The 14975-nt window shown below is 40.7% G+C and overlaps 1 protein-coding gene and 1 long non-coding RNA gene across 2 annotated transcripts; one reads left to right on the plus strand and one right to left on the minus strand.

The window, feature by feature from the left end:
- Positions 1 to 4003: 4003 nt before the first annotated feature.
- On the minus strand, positions 4004 to 4868 carry LOC124874183. The gene is made up of 2 exons (XR_007039720.1): positions 4730 to 4868; positions 4004 to 4147 (listed from the first exon to the last, which is right to left on the minus strand). It is a non-coding gene; the product is annotated as an uncharacterized LOC124874183 (long non-coding RNA).
- sars1 (seryl-tRNA synthetase 1) lies at positions 4796 to 14275 on the plus strand. The gene is made up of 11 exons (XM_047375357.1): positions 4796 to 5016; positions 5676 to 5746; positions 7228 to 7308; positions 7395 to 7553; positions 10066 to 10209; positions 10390 to 10545; positions 11398 to 11619; positions 11800 to 11929; positions 12024 to 12181; positions 13085 to 13214; positions 13421 to 14275. Exons 1-11 carry the CDS (start codon positions 4881 to 4883, stop codon positions 13582 to 13584), a joined length of 1551 nt encoding a protein of 516 aa, XP_047231313.1. The 5' UTR covers positions 4796 to 4880; the 3' UTR covers positions 13585 to 14275.
- Positions 14276 to 14975: the final 700 nt, after the last annotated feature.

Genomic DNA, 14975 nt, shown 5'->3' on the forward strand with positions numbered 1-14975 from the left:
CAGTCCATTAAATCGAACGCACCGATCTCTTTGGCAACCGCTCTGTTTTGGAGGTAAGTGCGCATGCGCTCTCGTGTAGCGTATTTAGGAGCATTGCAAGCAGACAGACATTAAACGTAGCGGTGCTCGTTTTAAAGGCTGGCCGTTTACAAAATCCTCGAGCTCCGAGGGGGAGAGAAGCAAAGCAAGAGCATTGAGGCTCCAGCATAGCAGAACAGTTCAGAAACTATTTGGAATGAGGGGGAAAATAGTTATATTTTGATTACTGCTCTGTACACTCTTGGGATTCTGTTGATGACCTTCAAGAGGTAGTCACCTGAAATGGTTTTCACTTCACAGGTATGCCCTGTCAGGTTTAATAAGTGGGATTTCAAGCCTTATAAATGGGGTTGGGACCATCAGTTGTGTTGTGCAGGAGGTGGATACAGTACACAGCTGATAGTCCTACTTAATAGACTGTTAGAATTTGTATTATGGCAAGAAAAAAGCAGCTAAGTAAAGAAAAACTAGTGGCCATCATGAAGATCAATCAGTCCGAACAATTGGGAAAACTTTGTGTCCCTAAGTGCAGTCGCAAAAACCATCAAGTGCTACAAAGAAACTGGCTCACATGAGGACCGCCCCAGGAAAGAAAGACCAAGAGTCACCTCTGGTGCGGACGATAAGTTCATCCGAGTCACCAGCCTCAGAAATTGCAGGTTAACAGCATCTCAGATTAGAGAACAGGTCAATGCCACACAGAGTTCTAGCAGCAGACACATCTCTAGAACAACTGTTAAGAGGAGACTGTGTGAATCAGGCCTTCATGGTAAAATAGCTGCTATGAAACCACTGCTTAGGACAGACAACAAGCAGAAGAGACTTGTTTGGGCTAAAGAACACAAGAAATGGACATTAGACCAGTGGAAATCTGTGCTTTGGTCTGATGAGTCCAAGTTTGAGATCTTTGGTTCCAATCACCGTGTCTTTGTGCGGCACAGAAGAGATGAACGGATGAACTCTACATGCCTGGTTCCCACCGTGAAGCATGGAGGAGGAGGTGTGATGGTGTGGGTTTGCTTTGCTGGTGACACTGTTGGGGATTTATTCAAAATTGAAGGCATACTGAACCAGCATGGTTACCACAGCATCTTGCAGCATGCTATTCCATCCGGTTTGCGTTTAGTTGGACCATCATTTATTTTTCAACAGGACAATGACCCCAAACACACCTCCAGGCTGTGTAAGGGCTATTTGACCAAGAAGGAGAGTGATGGGGTGCTGCGCCAGATGACCTGGCCTCCACAGTCACCGGACCTGAACCCAATCGAGATGGTTTGGGCTGAGCTGGACCGCAGAGTGAAGGCAAAAGGGCCAACAAGTGCTAAGCATCTCTGGGAACTCCTTCAAGACTGTTGGAAAACCATTTCAGGTGACTACCTCTTGAAGCTCATCAACAGAATGCCAAGAGTGTGTGGAGCAGTAATCAAAGCAAAAGGTGGCTACTTTGAAGAACCTAGAATATAAGACATATTTTCAGTTGTTTCAAACTTTATGTTCAGTATATAATTCCACATGTGTTAATTTATAGTTTTGATGCCTTCAGCGTGAAGCTACAATATTCATAGTCATGAAAATAAAGAAAACTCTTAGATTGAGAAGGTGTGTCCAAACTTTTGGTCTGTACTGTGTGTATATATATATATATATATGCTGTCTGACTATATGTTTAGCAAAGAAATTATTTAGTATCCGTTATGATAACAAAACAATTTTACACATCATATCAACTATGTTTATTGCTTATATACATGATGTATTCATGTTAGCTCGTCCGTGAGATTATGCACATGAAAATAACCCCAAACAACTCATCAACCGTCACCTAGGTCTTAGTCAGCAGTTCATAAATAATACCCTAGACTGTTTTCAAGTGGTTTTGCTGTTGTTATACTGGTTTTATTAAATAATAAAATCTAACCAAAACTCCAGTCAGTTCTGTGCTGGTCACTTTTAAAATGCAATACCATAATAAAATCTGTTTATTATCAGTTAATCTCAGTATAGCCTACATATTCTTGGATGCACATTTTAAAATTGGGGATACAAATTATAAGCATCTATAATATCATTAATATATATCAGGGGCGTTTTTAGGGTCTCAAAACATTGGGGGCTTTAGCCCAAATCAAAAAAATACTTAAGATTTAAATAAGACAATTTATAGGTAATTTAAAATTAAAATAATATAGGACCTATTGTACCAGTTCTCTGTCTCGGCTGGTTTTAGACTGAATGTAAATTATTGTGAATCAAACAAAAAAGGCTGGCAATAATTTTACTTTTTATTTTTGTTAGAAGCTGAATGAAGGACAAGGAGAAACAGAGTTTAGGCCTGATGAAAAACCATTTTGCTGAAGCAAATAATGACACATTTTGAGGTATTTCGAAAATAACTTAATCTGAATTTTTACTGACAAAAGTTTTTCTTAAACTCAGAGATGTTTACTTTGGGCCAGAAAAATGTGCTTCTTTTGTCTTCTACATAAATGACCTTTTTAAATATTACATTCTCATCAAAGTGTAAGGCTCCATTGTCTTTATTCTTATATTTCAAAAAAGGAAACTGGTATAAAGTTTATTTTCCTAAATCTTAGTCAAATGGTAAAATCCTAAAACACGTTTATTTTATTATGCCAAGAGCTTTCGAAACATTTTATTAAAATTGTTATTTTATGAACCTGTTCTCTTTTATCACCATCTTTTCAGCCCTTCATTCCACTACTGAAGAAATTTAGCCTGCCAAAAATAATAAAAGAAACATTTTTTCAACAGTCTTTTGTTCTGCAGTGAGCATGTGAGGCATTAGTGCAGTTCTTACTATTAAACACTTTGAGAGGAAAGGGTGTTAAGTTGTGGTGTTTAAAATATAGCATAGAGCCTCATCCTGGACCTTATTAGTACTAATATTACAGTTATTAATAACTGTATACATATAGTATGTATGTCTCACCTTCAGAAAAAAACTGTATCCTTGTTTAATTAGATTAGTTTATATAATATTACATGTGTAATTCAGAAAAATAAAAGTTAACTAATCAATGTTCCACCTGTGATTAATAGCTATGATTTATTTCTTAATTTTCTTGCATCTTTAAAGCCAGAGCTGCATGTTTAGAATCAGCACAGAAAATATGGAAGAGAAGAGGGAGGCTTACTTTTATACTTTCTACTACGTCTTACTGGCACCAGGAGATATTTTCCTGGTTTATTGAGCAACACTTGGTTCTGTCTACATGCAGAACTGGACTATTGGACTGGCTGCAGCCATGAGATGCAATGTGTTGATCTGAAGGACCTTTTAATGTGTTCAGCTACGTTAGGATTAAATGCTTTTATTTTGACTGAAGTAAAGAACCAGATACTTTCACATTATGATGCAAATCCAGCTAGTAGCTCACAGAGAAGGTTGCTACTGTTTTCTATCACAGACAGATAATTTAACTTCACCTGTAGCTCAGGTGAAAGTTCCTCATCATGACCCTGATGATGCTCATTAGAGTGAACCTCCACCTCATGTCTTGTTGAGTGAATCAGTAATTAGCTGTAACTTACAATTAGCCCGTTCTGAGTCAGTATTCAGATTTTACCACTATCTTCTCCTGGGTTATAACCGCTCTGTTTCCACCTGTTCCTGAACACACACGCACCAGGCTCCCACTCTCTGGTTGGCTCCACGGTTGCTCTGAAATGAGCCCTGTTTGAGGCGCTCAGTGTAACTTTTCAGGTAATGAAGGAGCCAGGTCGACCTGGAGTAAACTGCTGTTCTGGACTTCTCCAGAATCGAGTCCGTTTCTGGCTGTGCGCGTAGTTGCGCATTCGTGGTGCTGCGAGTGCGCAAATCACCATTTTATGTCTTCTACTTTTAACTCATTGTTTGGTTAGGTGGAGCGGGAGGTGATTATATGGAACACAATTGAAAAAATCTGATTGTTTTTAAATAAAAATGTGAAGTCCAATACCATTTTGTGGCGGCATCTTTTTAATACTTCTAAATTTCTTCTATTAAGAAGTCCGGGGCTGTTCAGAAAACATCCAGGGCTTCCGTCCTCTGATTTTTTTCCTTTTGCTTTTTGTCTCTATCTTTCCTGAATTATCACTGGTCAATCTGTGAAATGCGAAGAAGAGTAACTGAATGAGATGGAACATTTTATTTTAATTTTATGTGAATTCCTCCTTTAGTTAACCAAAAATATTTTTTTTCAAAAAATGTCACTTAAAAATTTGTTGTCATCAACTAACTGTACCAAAGTGGGTATACCTAAAGTTTACTGTACATCTACACATAGTACACATTAGAAGTCTTTTAATGAACCAAGTGATCTCTGATATGGATGCTGTCTGTGTAGTGAAGAGTCTGTTCGACTTTGTTATTCATAAAGAAAAAACTGTTATTCAAACACGTTTAAACTCAAAACGAGTTAAATAATCTTACAAATAAACATATGTGCGTTATTAATCAAGACAGGGTTAACATTTTTTGAAAGAAACGATTTTCTTTACGTTTAAAACAAGTTTAAAAGTTGTGCTGGAAAGAAAAAAAACAGACTGCGTTATTAATAACAAGTAATACTACAACAGAAAACCATCTCACAAATGCTTGTGCAATTCATCACCGGTGCCAACAATAGTTGATAAAACCATCTTATAATGTTTTCAAATAATTATCCAGCGCAGTACATGAACGCACCACAAAGTTGGGCCCGTACCCATTGAAGCTCAATGACGTTGACGGCATGCTGGTGTGGAAACACGCAACACAGGATCTGGCAACCCAGTTAGCAGCTGCCTCTGGTGCGGCTTCATTCAGTCTCTCTCTGACAGCCAGGCAGCGTGGAAACATGGTGCTCGACTTGGACCTGTTTCGGACCGACAAAGGCGGGGATCCTGAAATCATCCGTGAGACTCAGAGGAAGAGATTTAAGGACGTTACACTGGTAGATAAACTGATGTCCGCCGACACAGAGTGGAGAAAATGTAAGCTCCATAATCACCGCTGCTGTTTGAGTCATGGCAACAAACGTTAGCACGGTGGCTAATTATGCTAAAGCTAGGGCAGCTCTAACGGAAGAGGGCCTAACCAACGTCAAATGTATGGGTGTAAATAGATACAGTATGATAACGTGGCTTAGAATGTTCTCCTGTAGCAAAGCAACAAGCTAGAGGCGGATAGGAAAAGAGTTTGTGTGTTCTCAGGAGGAAGCTAATGTTAGCTTAGCTAGTGTAATATTGCGATTCAAACTGAGTCATATGGTTACCATTCACAGAGAAATGACACGTTATCCAAGAAGAGCTGTACATTTTTAATACTAAATTAAGCATGGATCAGTTATTCGTTTTTTGAAATGAACGAGTAAACGTGAAACGATGTTAAATGTTGAGTTAGCTTGACAATGTAGAATCTGATGCAATCCCAGGCTGCATCAGGTCAACCTCGCCCTGCAGTGCAGCTGCTTACACGTTTGGTTCAGCAGGATAACACTGATGAGTTTGTCAAGTTTTCACTTATGTGGCAAAAATAACATCGCTAGATGTCTATAGACATTTTTACAAGGGTCACGCAGGTTTACGAGAGCAGCTGTAGATTATAGACACATCCTCCCATGATGCACTGACTGACATGTAACCTCTGACAGGCCGCTTCACTGCAGACAACCTGAACAAAGCCAAGAACCTCTGCAGCAAGAGCATCGGGGAGAAGATGAAGGTATGCACATGCAGAACCAAATGCAGTTTATTGCTAAAGTATTCACACCCCTTAAACCTTTCCAAAGTTTGCCAGGTTACAACCACAAAACTTGACTGAATTTTAATAGGGATTTTTATGCGATAGACCAACACATAATATGTCATTATTGTGAAGTAGACAGAAAAAGGATGCATGCTTTAAAAAATGTTTGCATGTAAAAATATAAAAATGATGGTGTGCATTTGTATTCAGCCGCCACTGAGTCCCTTTGCTTTCGCTGCAGTTACGGCTGCAAGTGTCCTGGGGTATGTGTCTACGAGAAGGGACAGAGCAGACTGTACTTCTTGAAGAAGCTTAGGTCATTCAGCATTTCCAGCTAGATGCTGCATATCTTCTATAAGTCTGTTGTGGAGAGTGTGATCTCTTCTGCCATCATCTGCTGGGGAAGCAACATCAGAGCCAGGGACTTAAACAAACTCAACAAGCTGATAAAGAAGGCTGGTTCTGTTCTGGGGACTCCTCTGGAGATCATTGTGGAAAGAAAGATTCTTCATAAAATGAAGAACATTATGGAGAACCCTGAGCATCCTCTTCATGAGACTGTCCTACAACAACAGAGTGTCTTCAGTCAGAGGCTTCTTCAGATCTGCTGTAAGACGGACCTCCACAGGAGATCCTTCCTGCCCACAGCCATCAGCATCTACAATGGCTCTTTGAGGAAACCCTCATAATATGAGCTACAACAACATTTAATTTCCCTTTGGGATTAATAAAGAATTTTTGAGTTGAACTGAGTTTCAAATTTGCAAATACAGAGACTGAAATTCCCTGTCTTTCTCTGCAAAATCCTTCTCAGTCAGATTGGATGGAGAGCGTCCATTCAAGTCAAGCTAATTTCAAGTCTTGTTACAGATTGTCAATTAACTGGGCCATTCCAGCACATAACTATCCTAAATCTTTCAAAGCTCTATCTGTATGTTTAGGGTCAAAGTCATGCTGCAAGGCAAACCTCCAGCCAGTCTCCAGATGTTTCTAACAGGTTTTCATCTAGTAGGGTGCTGTATTCAGCTCCATTCATCTTAATGTCATCTCTGACCAGCTTCTCTATCCCTGCTGAAAACAATCATCCCCACAGCATGATGCTGCCACCACCACTATTCACCTTAGGGATTGTGGGCTCATGTGATGTGCAGTGTTAGCTTTGCATGTTGGTCACAAAGATAAAATATTTAGTTTCATTTTGCCTCTGAAGGCCATTGGTTGCACTAGATTTTATGTTGTCAGAGCAAATGGGGTTGAATACAGATGTCGACCATATTTTCAGATTTGTTCTGTTTTCCACTTCACAATTAAGCACTATGTGTTGGTTTGTCACATATAAAGCCAATAAAATCCAATGATGTTGGTGGTTGTAAATTAAACTTTTAGTTGACGAATGAAAAAGAGAGCTATCCGAGGCAGAAGCATGCATTTCCAACCACAATTCTGTTTTATTGCAGAAAAAGGAACCAGTAGGGGAGGATGAGACTGTGCCAGAGGAAGCCCAGAACCTGGAGGCCCTAACAGCTGAGACACTGTCGGTAGGTGTGAAGGAGACATCTGTGCATGTTCTCGTTTCTGTTTTAGCTCTCTCTACTTTTTAGTTTAATTGTCCTTCTTGTGTCAGGCTCTGACAGTAACGCAGATCAAAAAGGTGCGTCTCCTTGTGGACGAGGCGGTGGAGGAAACCGACCGGAAGAGGATCAAGCTGGAGGCGGAAAGGTTCGAGTATCTGAGGGAGATCGGCAACCTCCTGCATCCGTCTGTACCCGTCAGCAATGACGAGGTAGGCGGTTGATCGTACCGGGGGAGAGCCTTTATCATGCAGTAACATAATGACCAGAGAACACCGAAAAGCAGACTGACTTACCGGGGCTGGCTAAGTCAGTCTCCGGTCTGAACCCCCACAGAGCATCCATTTTAATGAAGGGACTAACCCCCCAAAATAATCAACATCTGGAAGAGGCTGCGGTGAAAGCCTGGAATAGCAACCCAGAAGAAGGATGCTAAAGTTTTATGATCTCAGTGGCTTGATGAAGTTATTCCGAGCAAGGAATTTGCAACTACAGGTCCTTCTCAAAATATTAGCATATTGTGATAAAGTTCATTATTTTCCATAATGTAATGATGAAAATTTAACATTCATATATTTTAGATTCATTGCACACTAACTGAAATATTTCAGGTCTTTTATTGTCTTAATACGGATGATTGTGGCATACAGCTCAGGAAAACCCAAAATTCCTATCTCACAAAATTAGCATATTTCATCCGACCAATAAAAGAAAAGTGTTTTTAATACAAAAAACGTCAACCTTCAAATAATCATGTACAGTTATGCACTCAATACTTGGTCGGGAATCCTTTGGCAGAAATGACTGCTTCAATGCGGCGTGGCATGGAGGCAATCAGCCTGTGGCACTGCTGAGGTCTTATGGAGGCCCAGGATGCTTCGATAGCGACCTTTAGCTCATCCAGAGTGTTGGGTCTTGAGTCTCTCAACGTTCTCTTCACAATATCCCACAGATTCTCTATGGGGTTCAGGTCAGGAGAGTTGGCAGGCCAATTGAGCACAGTGATACCATGGTCAGTAAACCATTTAACAGTGGTTTTGGCACTGTGAGCAGGTGCCAGGTCGTGCTGAAAAATGAAATCTTCATCTCCATAAAGCTTTTCAGCAGTGAAGTGCTCCAAAATCTCCTGATAGCTAGCTGCATTGACCCTGCCCTTGATAAAACACAGTGGACCAACACCAGCAGCTGACACGGCACCCCAGACCATCACTGACTGTGGGTACTTGACACTGGACTTCAGGCATTTTGGCATTTCCTTCTCCCCAGTCTTCCTCCAGACTCTGGCACCTTGATTTCCGAATGACATGCAGAATTTGCTTTCATCCGAAAAAAGTACTTTGGACCACTGAGCAACAGTCCAGTGCTGCTTCTCTGTAGCCCAGGTCAGGCGCTTCTGCCGCTGTTCCTGGTTCAAAAGTGGCTTGACCTGGGGAATGCGGCACCTGTAGCCCATTTCCTGCACACGCCTGTGCACGGTGGCTCTGGATGTTTCTACTCCAGACTCAGTCCACTGCTTCCGCAGGTCCCCCAAGGTCTGGAATCGGCCCTTCTCCACAATCTTCCTCAGGGTCCGGTCACCTCTTCTCGTTGTGCAGCGTTTTCTGCCACACTTTTTCCTTCCCAAAGACTTCCCACTGAGGTGCCTTGATACAGCACTCTGGGAACAGCCTATTTGTTCAGAAATTTCTTTCTGTGTCTTACCCTCTTGCTTGAGGGTGTCAATAGTGGCCTTCTGGACAGCAGTCAGGTCGGCAGTCTTACCCATGATTGGGGTTTTGAGTGATGAACCAGGCTGGGAGTTTTAAAGGCCTCAGGAATCTTTTGCAGGTGTTTAGAGTTAACTCGTTGATTCAGATGATTAGGTTCATAGCTCGTTTAGAGACCCTTTTAATGATATGCTAATTTTGTGAGATAGGAATTTTGGGTTTTCATGAGCTGTATGCCAAAATCATCCGTATTAAGACAATAAAAGACCTGAAATATTTCAGTTAGTGTGCAATGAATCTAAAATATATGAATGTTAAATTTTCATCATGACATTATGGAAAATAATGAACTTTATCACAATATGCTAATATTTTGAGAAGGACCTGTAGATAAACCAGTAATATTCACCTCAGTCTCTTTTAAGTCGGTCAGTTCCAGAACTTTAGCTCGCCTGAAGAGTTGATGCTTTGTTGTAAATAATGCTACCTTCTAAGTAGGAATGGGCAATTATCGTAAGTTAGAAGAATTCCGACTTTTTTTGGGACAGTGATGAGCTCTTCAGGGACACCGTTTCCTCTTGGGGGAATCTTTGGCTTTTTTTTTTTTCTTTACTTTTTTTTGCATAAGCTCAGTGAGAAAGGTTAAGGTGGTTAGTCTTATTTTTGGGCCGGGATACAGTTGCCGGGTACACGGAGAGTAGACCCTATTTACTTTGGATCCATGATGCGACCTGTTGCTCGGCTCGTGAGGTCCAGAAAAGAGAGAATTGCTGCTGAGAGCAGAGTTTCATAGATCTATGATGTCATAGGGATTCCAGCTGTGACTCCTCCCTTCTCGGAGTTGTGCAGGATGATGGGTTAAAACTGCATTCTGGGATTTAGAGTTTTTACCCGTGTTTTGTTCTCTATAATTCAGTCCATCTTTCATTCCGTGGCTGGCCTAACACTCAGGACATGTTTTCTAGATAACCAACAGTCTCTTAAACATGACCCCATCATGTTTTAACTGTCCCATCAGGATGTAGACAACAAGGTGGAGCGTACCTGGGGTGACTGCAGCGTCCAGAAGAAGTACTCTCATGTGGACCTGGTGGTCATGATAGATGGCTTTGACGGAGAGAGAGGAGCCATTGTGGCTGGGAGCAGAGGTTACTTTTTAAAGGTGAGTTTATATGTAAAAAAAACTCCTAATTGTTGTAGGACAAACACAGTTCCTCCCTCATTTTAGAAATATTACAGACAAAACTCATCAAGAGGAGCAGTAATGACCGATGTTTTAATTCTTTACCTGTAAGTTTAGGAAGTGGCTGTTAATCGTTTCCATCTCCTGTTTTGAGCTCAGGGCCCCCTGGTGTTCCTGGAGCAGGCTCTGATCAACTATGCCTTAAGGATCCTCCACAGCAGGAACTACACCATGCTGTACACGCCTTTCTTCATGAGGAAAGAGGTCATGCAGGAAGTGGCCCAGCTCAGCCAGTTTGACGAAGAGCTTTATAAGGTTGGTAAATCTTTACTGAATGCTTTGCTATTATATACTGCTATATGAAGCATTAATAAAACTAAATGCACTTCAAAATAAAATAAAAAGATCCAGGGCATGGGATGTTTTCCATATGAATCTCATCAGTTCAATGTAATTCCAGTAGTGCACTCTGGTGGCCAGAACAAATAACTGCATCTTTTACATAAAGCGCTAGATAACCACTGACTTTTTTTCTCATTACGTTTTAATAATCCTTTCAGTTATGGCTGTCCGGTATGGCCTGATAAGATCCATATGGCGTGTCAGACGCCCTGCCTTCCAACAGCAGGTCAAAAGCATCAAATCTTGCAGCTGCTTTTCCACATAATCCAACAGTGGATTTTTACTAGTTTAAACAAACATGCACGTTGGATGTATGTTTTAAACCAGGTATGTTGGTAAAAAACAAGCAATAACCCATCATCTAAGACAAATACCAATCCCTCTGACCAATAATCCGACCCCACAGATGCTAAACAGCAAGAAGATGCCAAACTGACCTGCCACATATACAGAAACAATGAATTTTGTACATGTGTGGGGACAAGGGGAGAGTGGTGCATTCAGTAGAGTTAAGAGAAACTGAGCTTCCTGCAAATTGGATGTAGACAGGCAATGGCTGTTATGTACATTTATACTGGAATAGCCTCATATGACATCGCCATTCTAGAGATCACATGTAGAACAAAGCACAATACATCCAATGTATTTGTCGTATCACCCAGTCCTACTTTCGGATTTATTGGTTGTTCTGTGATCCTGATGATACTGTGAACAGATTTCTGTCTTTCTCATAAACTTCCTGTCACCTGCCCACATGTCCTTCAGGTCATCGGTAAGAGCAGCGAGAAGTCAGACGACAGCTCCATAGATGAGAAATACCTCATAGCCACCTCTGAGCAGCCCATCGCAGCCTTCCTGAGAGAAGAGTGGCTGAAACCAGAGGACCTGCCGATCCGTTACGCTGGCTTCTCCACTTGCTTCAGACAAGAAGTGGGTTCCCATGGGAGGGACACCCGCGGGATCTTCAGGGTGCATCAATTTGAGAAGGTCAGAGACGATGTAAAAGTCATGCTTTATATCAAATCAGTTTGTCACTCAGAGAGTTTGTGTGAGCAGCTCTAATGATTGTTCTAAATATTCTTTGTCTTTGTCAAGCTCATAAAGCCTATGATGATGTTTGTCATTATGACTCAGCTTTTAGACTGATCCTGGTGTTTCTGGTCGTAGATAGAGCAGTTCGTCTACGCCTCCCCTCATGACGGCAAATCGTGGGAGATGTTTGATGAGATGATTGGAACAGCAGAGGAGTTCTATCAGTCGCTGGGAATCCCTTATCGCATAGTTAACATCGTCTCTGGTAGATCCCACACACACTACAGTCAAAGCCTATGGTTGCGGGTTGGCTTCATGTCACCGATATGAGCACACCATGTGCTTTGTTGTCCTTGCAGGGGCCCTGAATCATGCAGCCAGTAAGAAGCTGGATCTGGAGGCCTGGTTCCCCGGATCAGGGGCCTTCAGAGAGCTGGTCTCCTGCTCAAACTGCACCGACTACCAGGCCAGACGTCTCCGCATTCGCTATGGACAGACCAAAAAGATGATGGATAAGGCAAGTGCATGGATTAGAAACAGCTTGTGACTCTAATGTAGCCCGTTCCTTACCTGGGCAGTTAATGGTTGAGATGTTTCAGTTAAATGGCCTTTTTAGGTTTTCATTGAACCTTCATAACAAAGAACCTAGAACTTTCCAGGTAGCAAAAAGAAGAGCTGCTATTAAAATCTGAAAATCATGATGAGATGAGTTGGACTCCTGCCAGTTTTATCTCCTGTCACAAATATGTTAAAATAAAAAGACATGAATGATCATTTAAAACAGTCTAGTCAGAAATCACCTTTCTAGGAGAAAAAAAAACTCTGTTAAAGAGCAGTTGAAGTTGTATTATATCTTCTTTATTTAGAAAACATTTTGGCTGATTGCTGCAGAACTTTTATGGACTACCTCACATTTACTGATGATCAGTTATTCACCTGGTCCAGGGTTCCTACAGTCTGGAAATTAATTTGTTTTAGTAGGGAGAAATATTTGTTTGACTTTATTCCCTATCCAGCTGCCCTTTTTTTCTTCCTTCAAGACTATATTATAACTGAAATTGTAATTTAAAAAAAAGTTGGCTCTACAAAGTACTGATTTCTTGGGTGCTGAACAGTTATGCACACCAAAGTTTTCTGTTATTTTGTCCTATTTTTTGTTTACTTCACAATAAACAAATAAAATAATAATTCAAAGTTGTAGGCATGTTCTGTAAATGAAATGTTTTTGATTCATTTTAAACTTTTTTTTTTTTCTGGATCATGTGATACTTTCACTTTAATATCAATAAGATGTAGTGCTGCTCTGGTACTTTGAGAATTTAAACTCTTTCTCTAAACAATCCCCTATGTGCTGTGCAGAAGCTGTTTCCTCGTTTAGATTAATGCACTGACCACTCTTTACTCTCTTTGTGTCCTGTAGGCAGAGTTTGTGCACATGTTGAATGCGACCATGTGTGCAACAACCCGTGTGATGTGTGCCATCCTGGAAAACTACCAAACAGAGGAAGGCATCATCGTTCCAGAGGTGCTCAGGGACTTCATGCCTCCTGGTAAGATTGGCGTTGACTTGTCACACAGCTGCTGGGAATATAGCATAATGTATTGTGCATGCACGGATCCAGGTGTGTTTGAGTGACATTTAGCAGGACCAGCTGATGAAACTGCAGCATTTTACTCCAGCTGAGAGTATGATGCTCATGAACATGAGGATGCAGTGCATAAGTGACTGTTCATTTCCTTTTTTTTCTATCTGCAGGTTTGACAGAAATCATTAAGTTCGTTAAGCCTGCCCCGATTGATCAGGAGATATCCAAGAAAGCAAAAAAGCATCAGGACGGAGGGAAGAAAAAGAAGAAGAAGGAAGGAGGAGACCAAAACCTGCCCAATGCCATGGAGAGCATGTCCGTCAACGACTCATAGACCACAGCGCACATCATCCGCCCGCCTTCATCGACCTCACAGAAGATCCAAACTGATGGAACAGAGCCTCATCTCTGACAACAAAGATCAGCATTCGGTTTTAGTTGTTTCTCCTAAACTGAATTAGTTTAGACTAGAAAAGAATGAAAGGGCCATCTTTTAACTTGTTAAATGTTGTTTAATTCCTGAAGGAAAGGGAGGCTTCCTTGTTCCATCTGAGTGTCAGTCTTCATCTCATGAAAAACATTCTCAGTGTGTTGATCCAGTTTCTCTCCACATCTTGTACCTTTTTTGTAAATAAAGCCAAAATGAGCCTAAACCCAGCAGGTAAAACGTCTTACTCAACCAGTTGATTAATCCAGATTACAATCCTTCAGTTTATCTGCAGTTACTTTATGCGATCACCTAAATCCAGATGAGCCAATAATGTGGCAAGTACACATCAGTTTTTTGAGCAGCTATCATTTTAAGATGCAGTTTCAACATGTTTGGCATTTTTCATTAAATCCATATGGTGTCTGTTGGGCTTTCCTTCCCGTGATCTCATCGCAATCATCACTGTCGCTGCTTGACGTCAATTATGACCGAGACTATTGACATCCCCTGTATGGACTGATTTAAAAATAAATGTATATGACTTCACATTGATGAAGTGGCACTTACTGTAAACAATAAATAGAACCGATATGAAGTTTTGTGTTTTTGCTCTGTTTGATGTTGCAAGTGTCATTAGATTATCATTAGTTCTCAGGCATGATTATCTAAAAGGTTAGAATTTGTTGTAGAAACCTTTAGTAAAAACAACTATAATAAGAAGACTACTTTAGATCTGGGGACCCATTAAAAATTAGACTTGTAAACAGTCCCCCCATTGTCTTAAAAACTTATGGGGTGTGTGTTGCATCTCAATACTGTTATCTACTACATCTAATAATGCATTTGAAGAGTTGCATTCAGGTTTTGGTGCTCATAGAACAGGAGTCCATCAGGGTTCAGTTCTTAGCCCAATACTCTTTTAGACATGCTTCAAATCCATAGGATACATTTCCAGTATGCTGATGATATCCAGCTAAAAATCCTGATTATTCAATTTTCTTCCTGAAGACAAGGAAGTGCAGAGCTCTCTCAATTTCCCACAAACTCAGACATTTTTGTCACCCTAGTAATGCGCTTTAGTTAATAGTTTTAGAATCATTTTTAACCAGTTCATTTAAACCAGTTCATTTAGCAGTTTCTAGAACTGTTATGTTTCATTTTTGTTACACTGTCAAAGAATCTTTAGGAACACTGTCCCAGACCCATTAAAAAAATTGGTCCATGTATTTGTTACTATACAGTTACTAACTGAGGCATTATTAAAAGGTTCAGCAAAGCTGTCAAACAGGCTCAAA

The sequence above is a fragment of the Girardinichthys multiradiatus genome, chromosome 1 (assembly GCF_021462225.1).
Source record: "Girardinichthys multiradiatus isolate DD_20200921_A chromosome 1, DD_fGirMul_XY1, whole genome shotgun sequence".
Classification (NCBI taxonomy): domain Eukaryota; kingdom Metazoa; phylum Chordata; class Actinopteri; order Cyprinodontiformes; family Goodeidae; genus Girardinichthys; species Girardinichthys multiradiatus.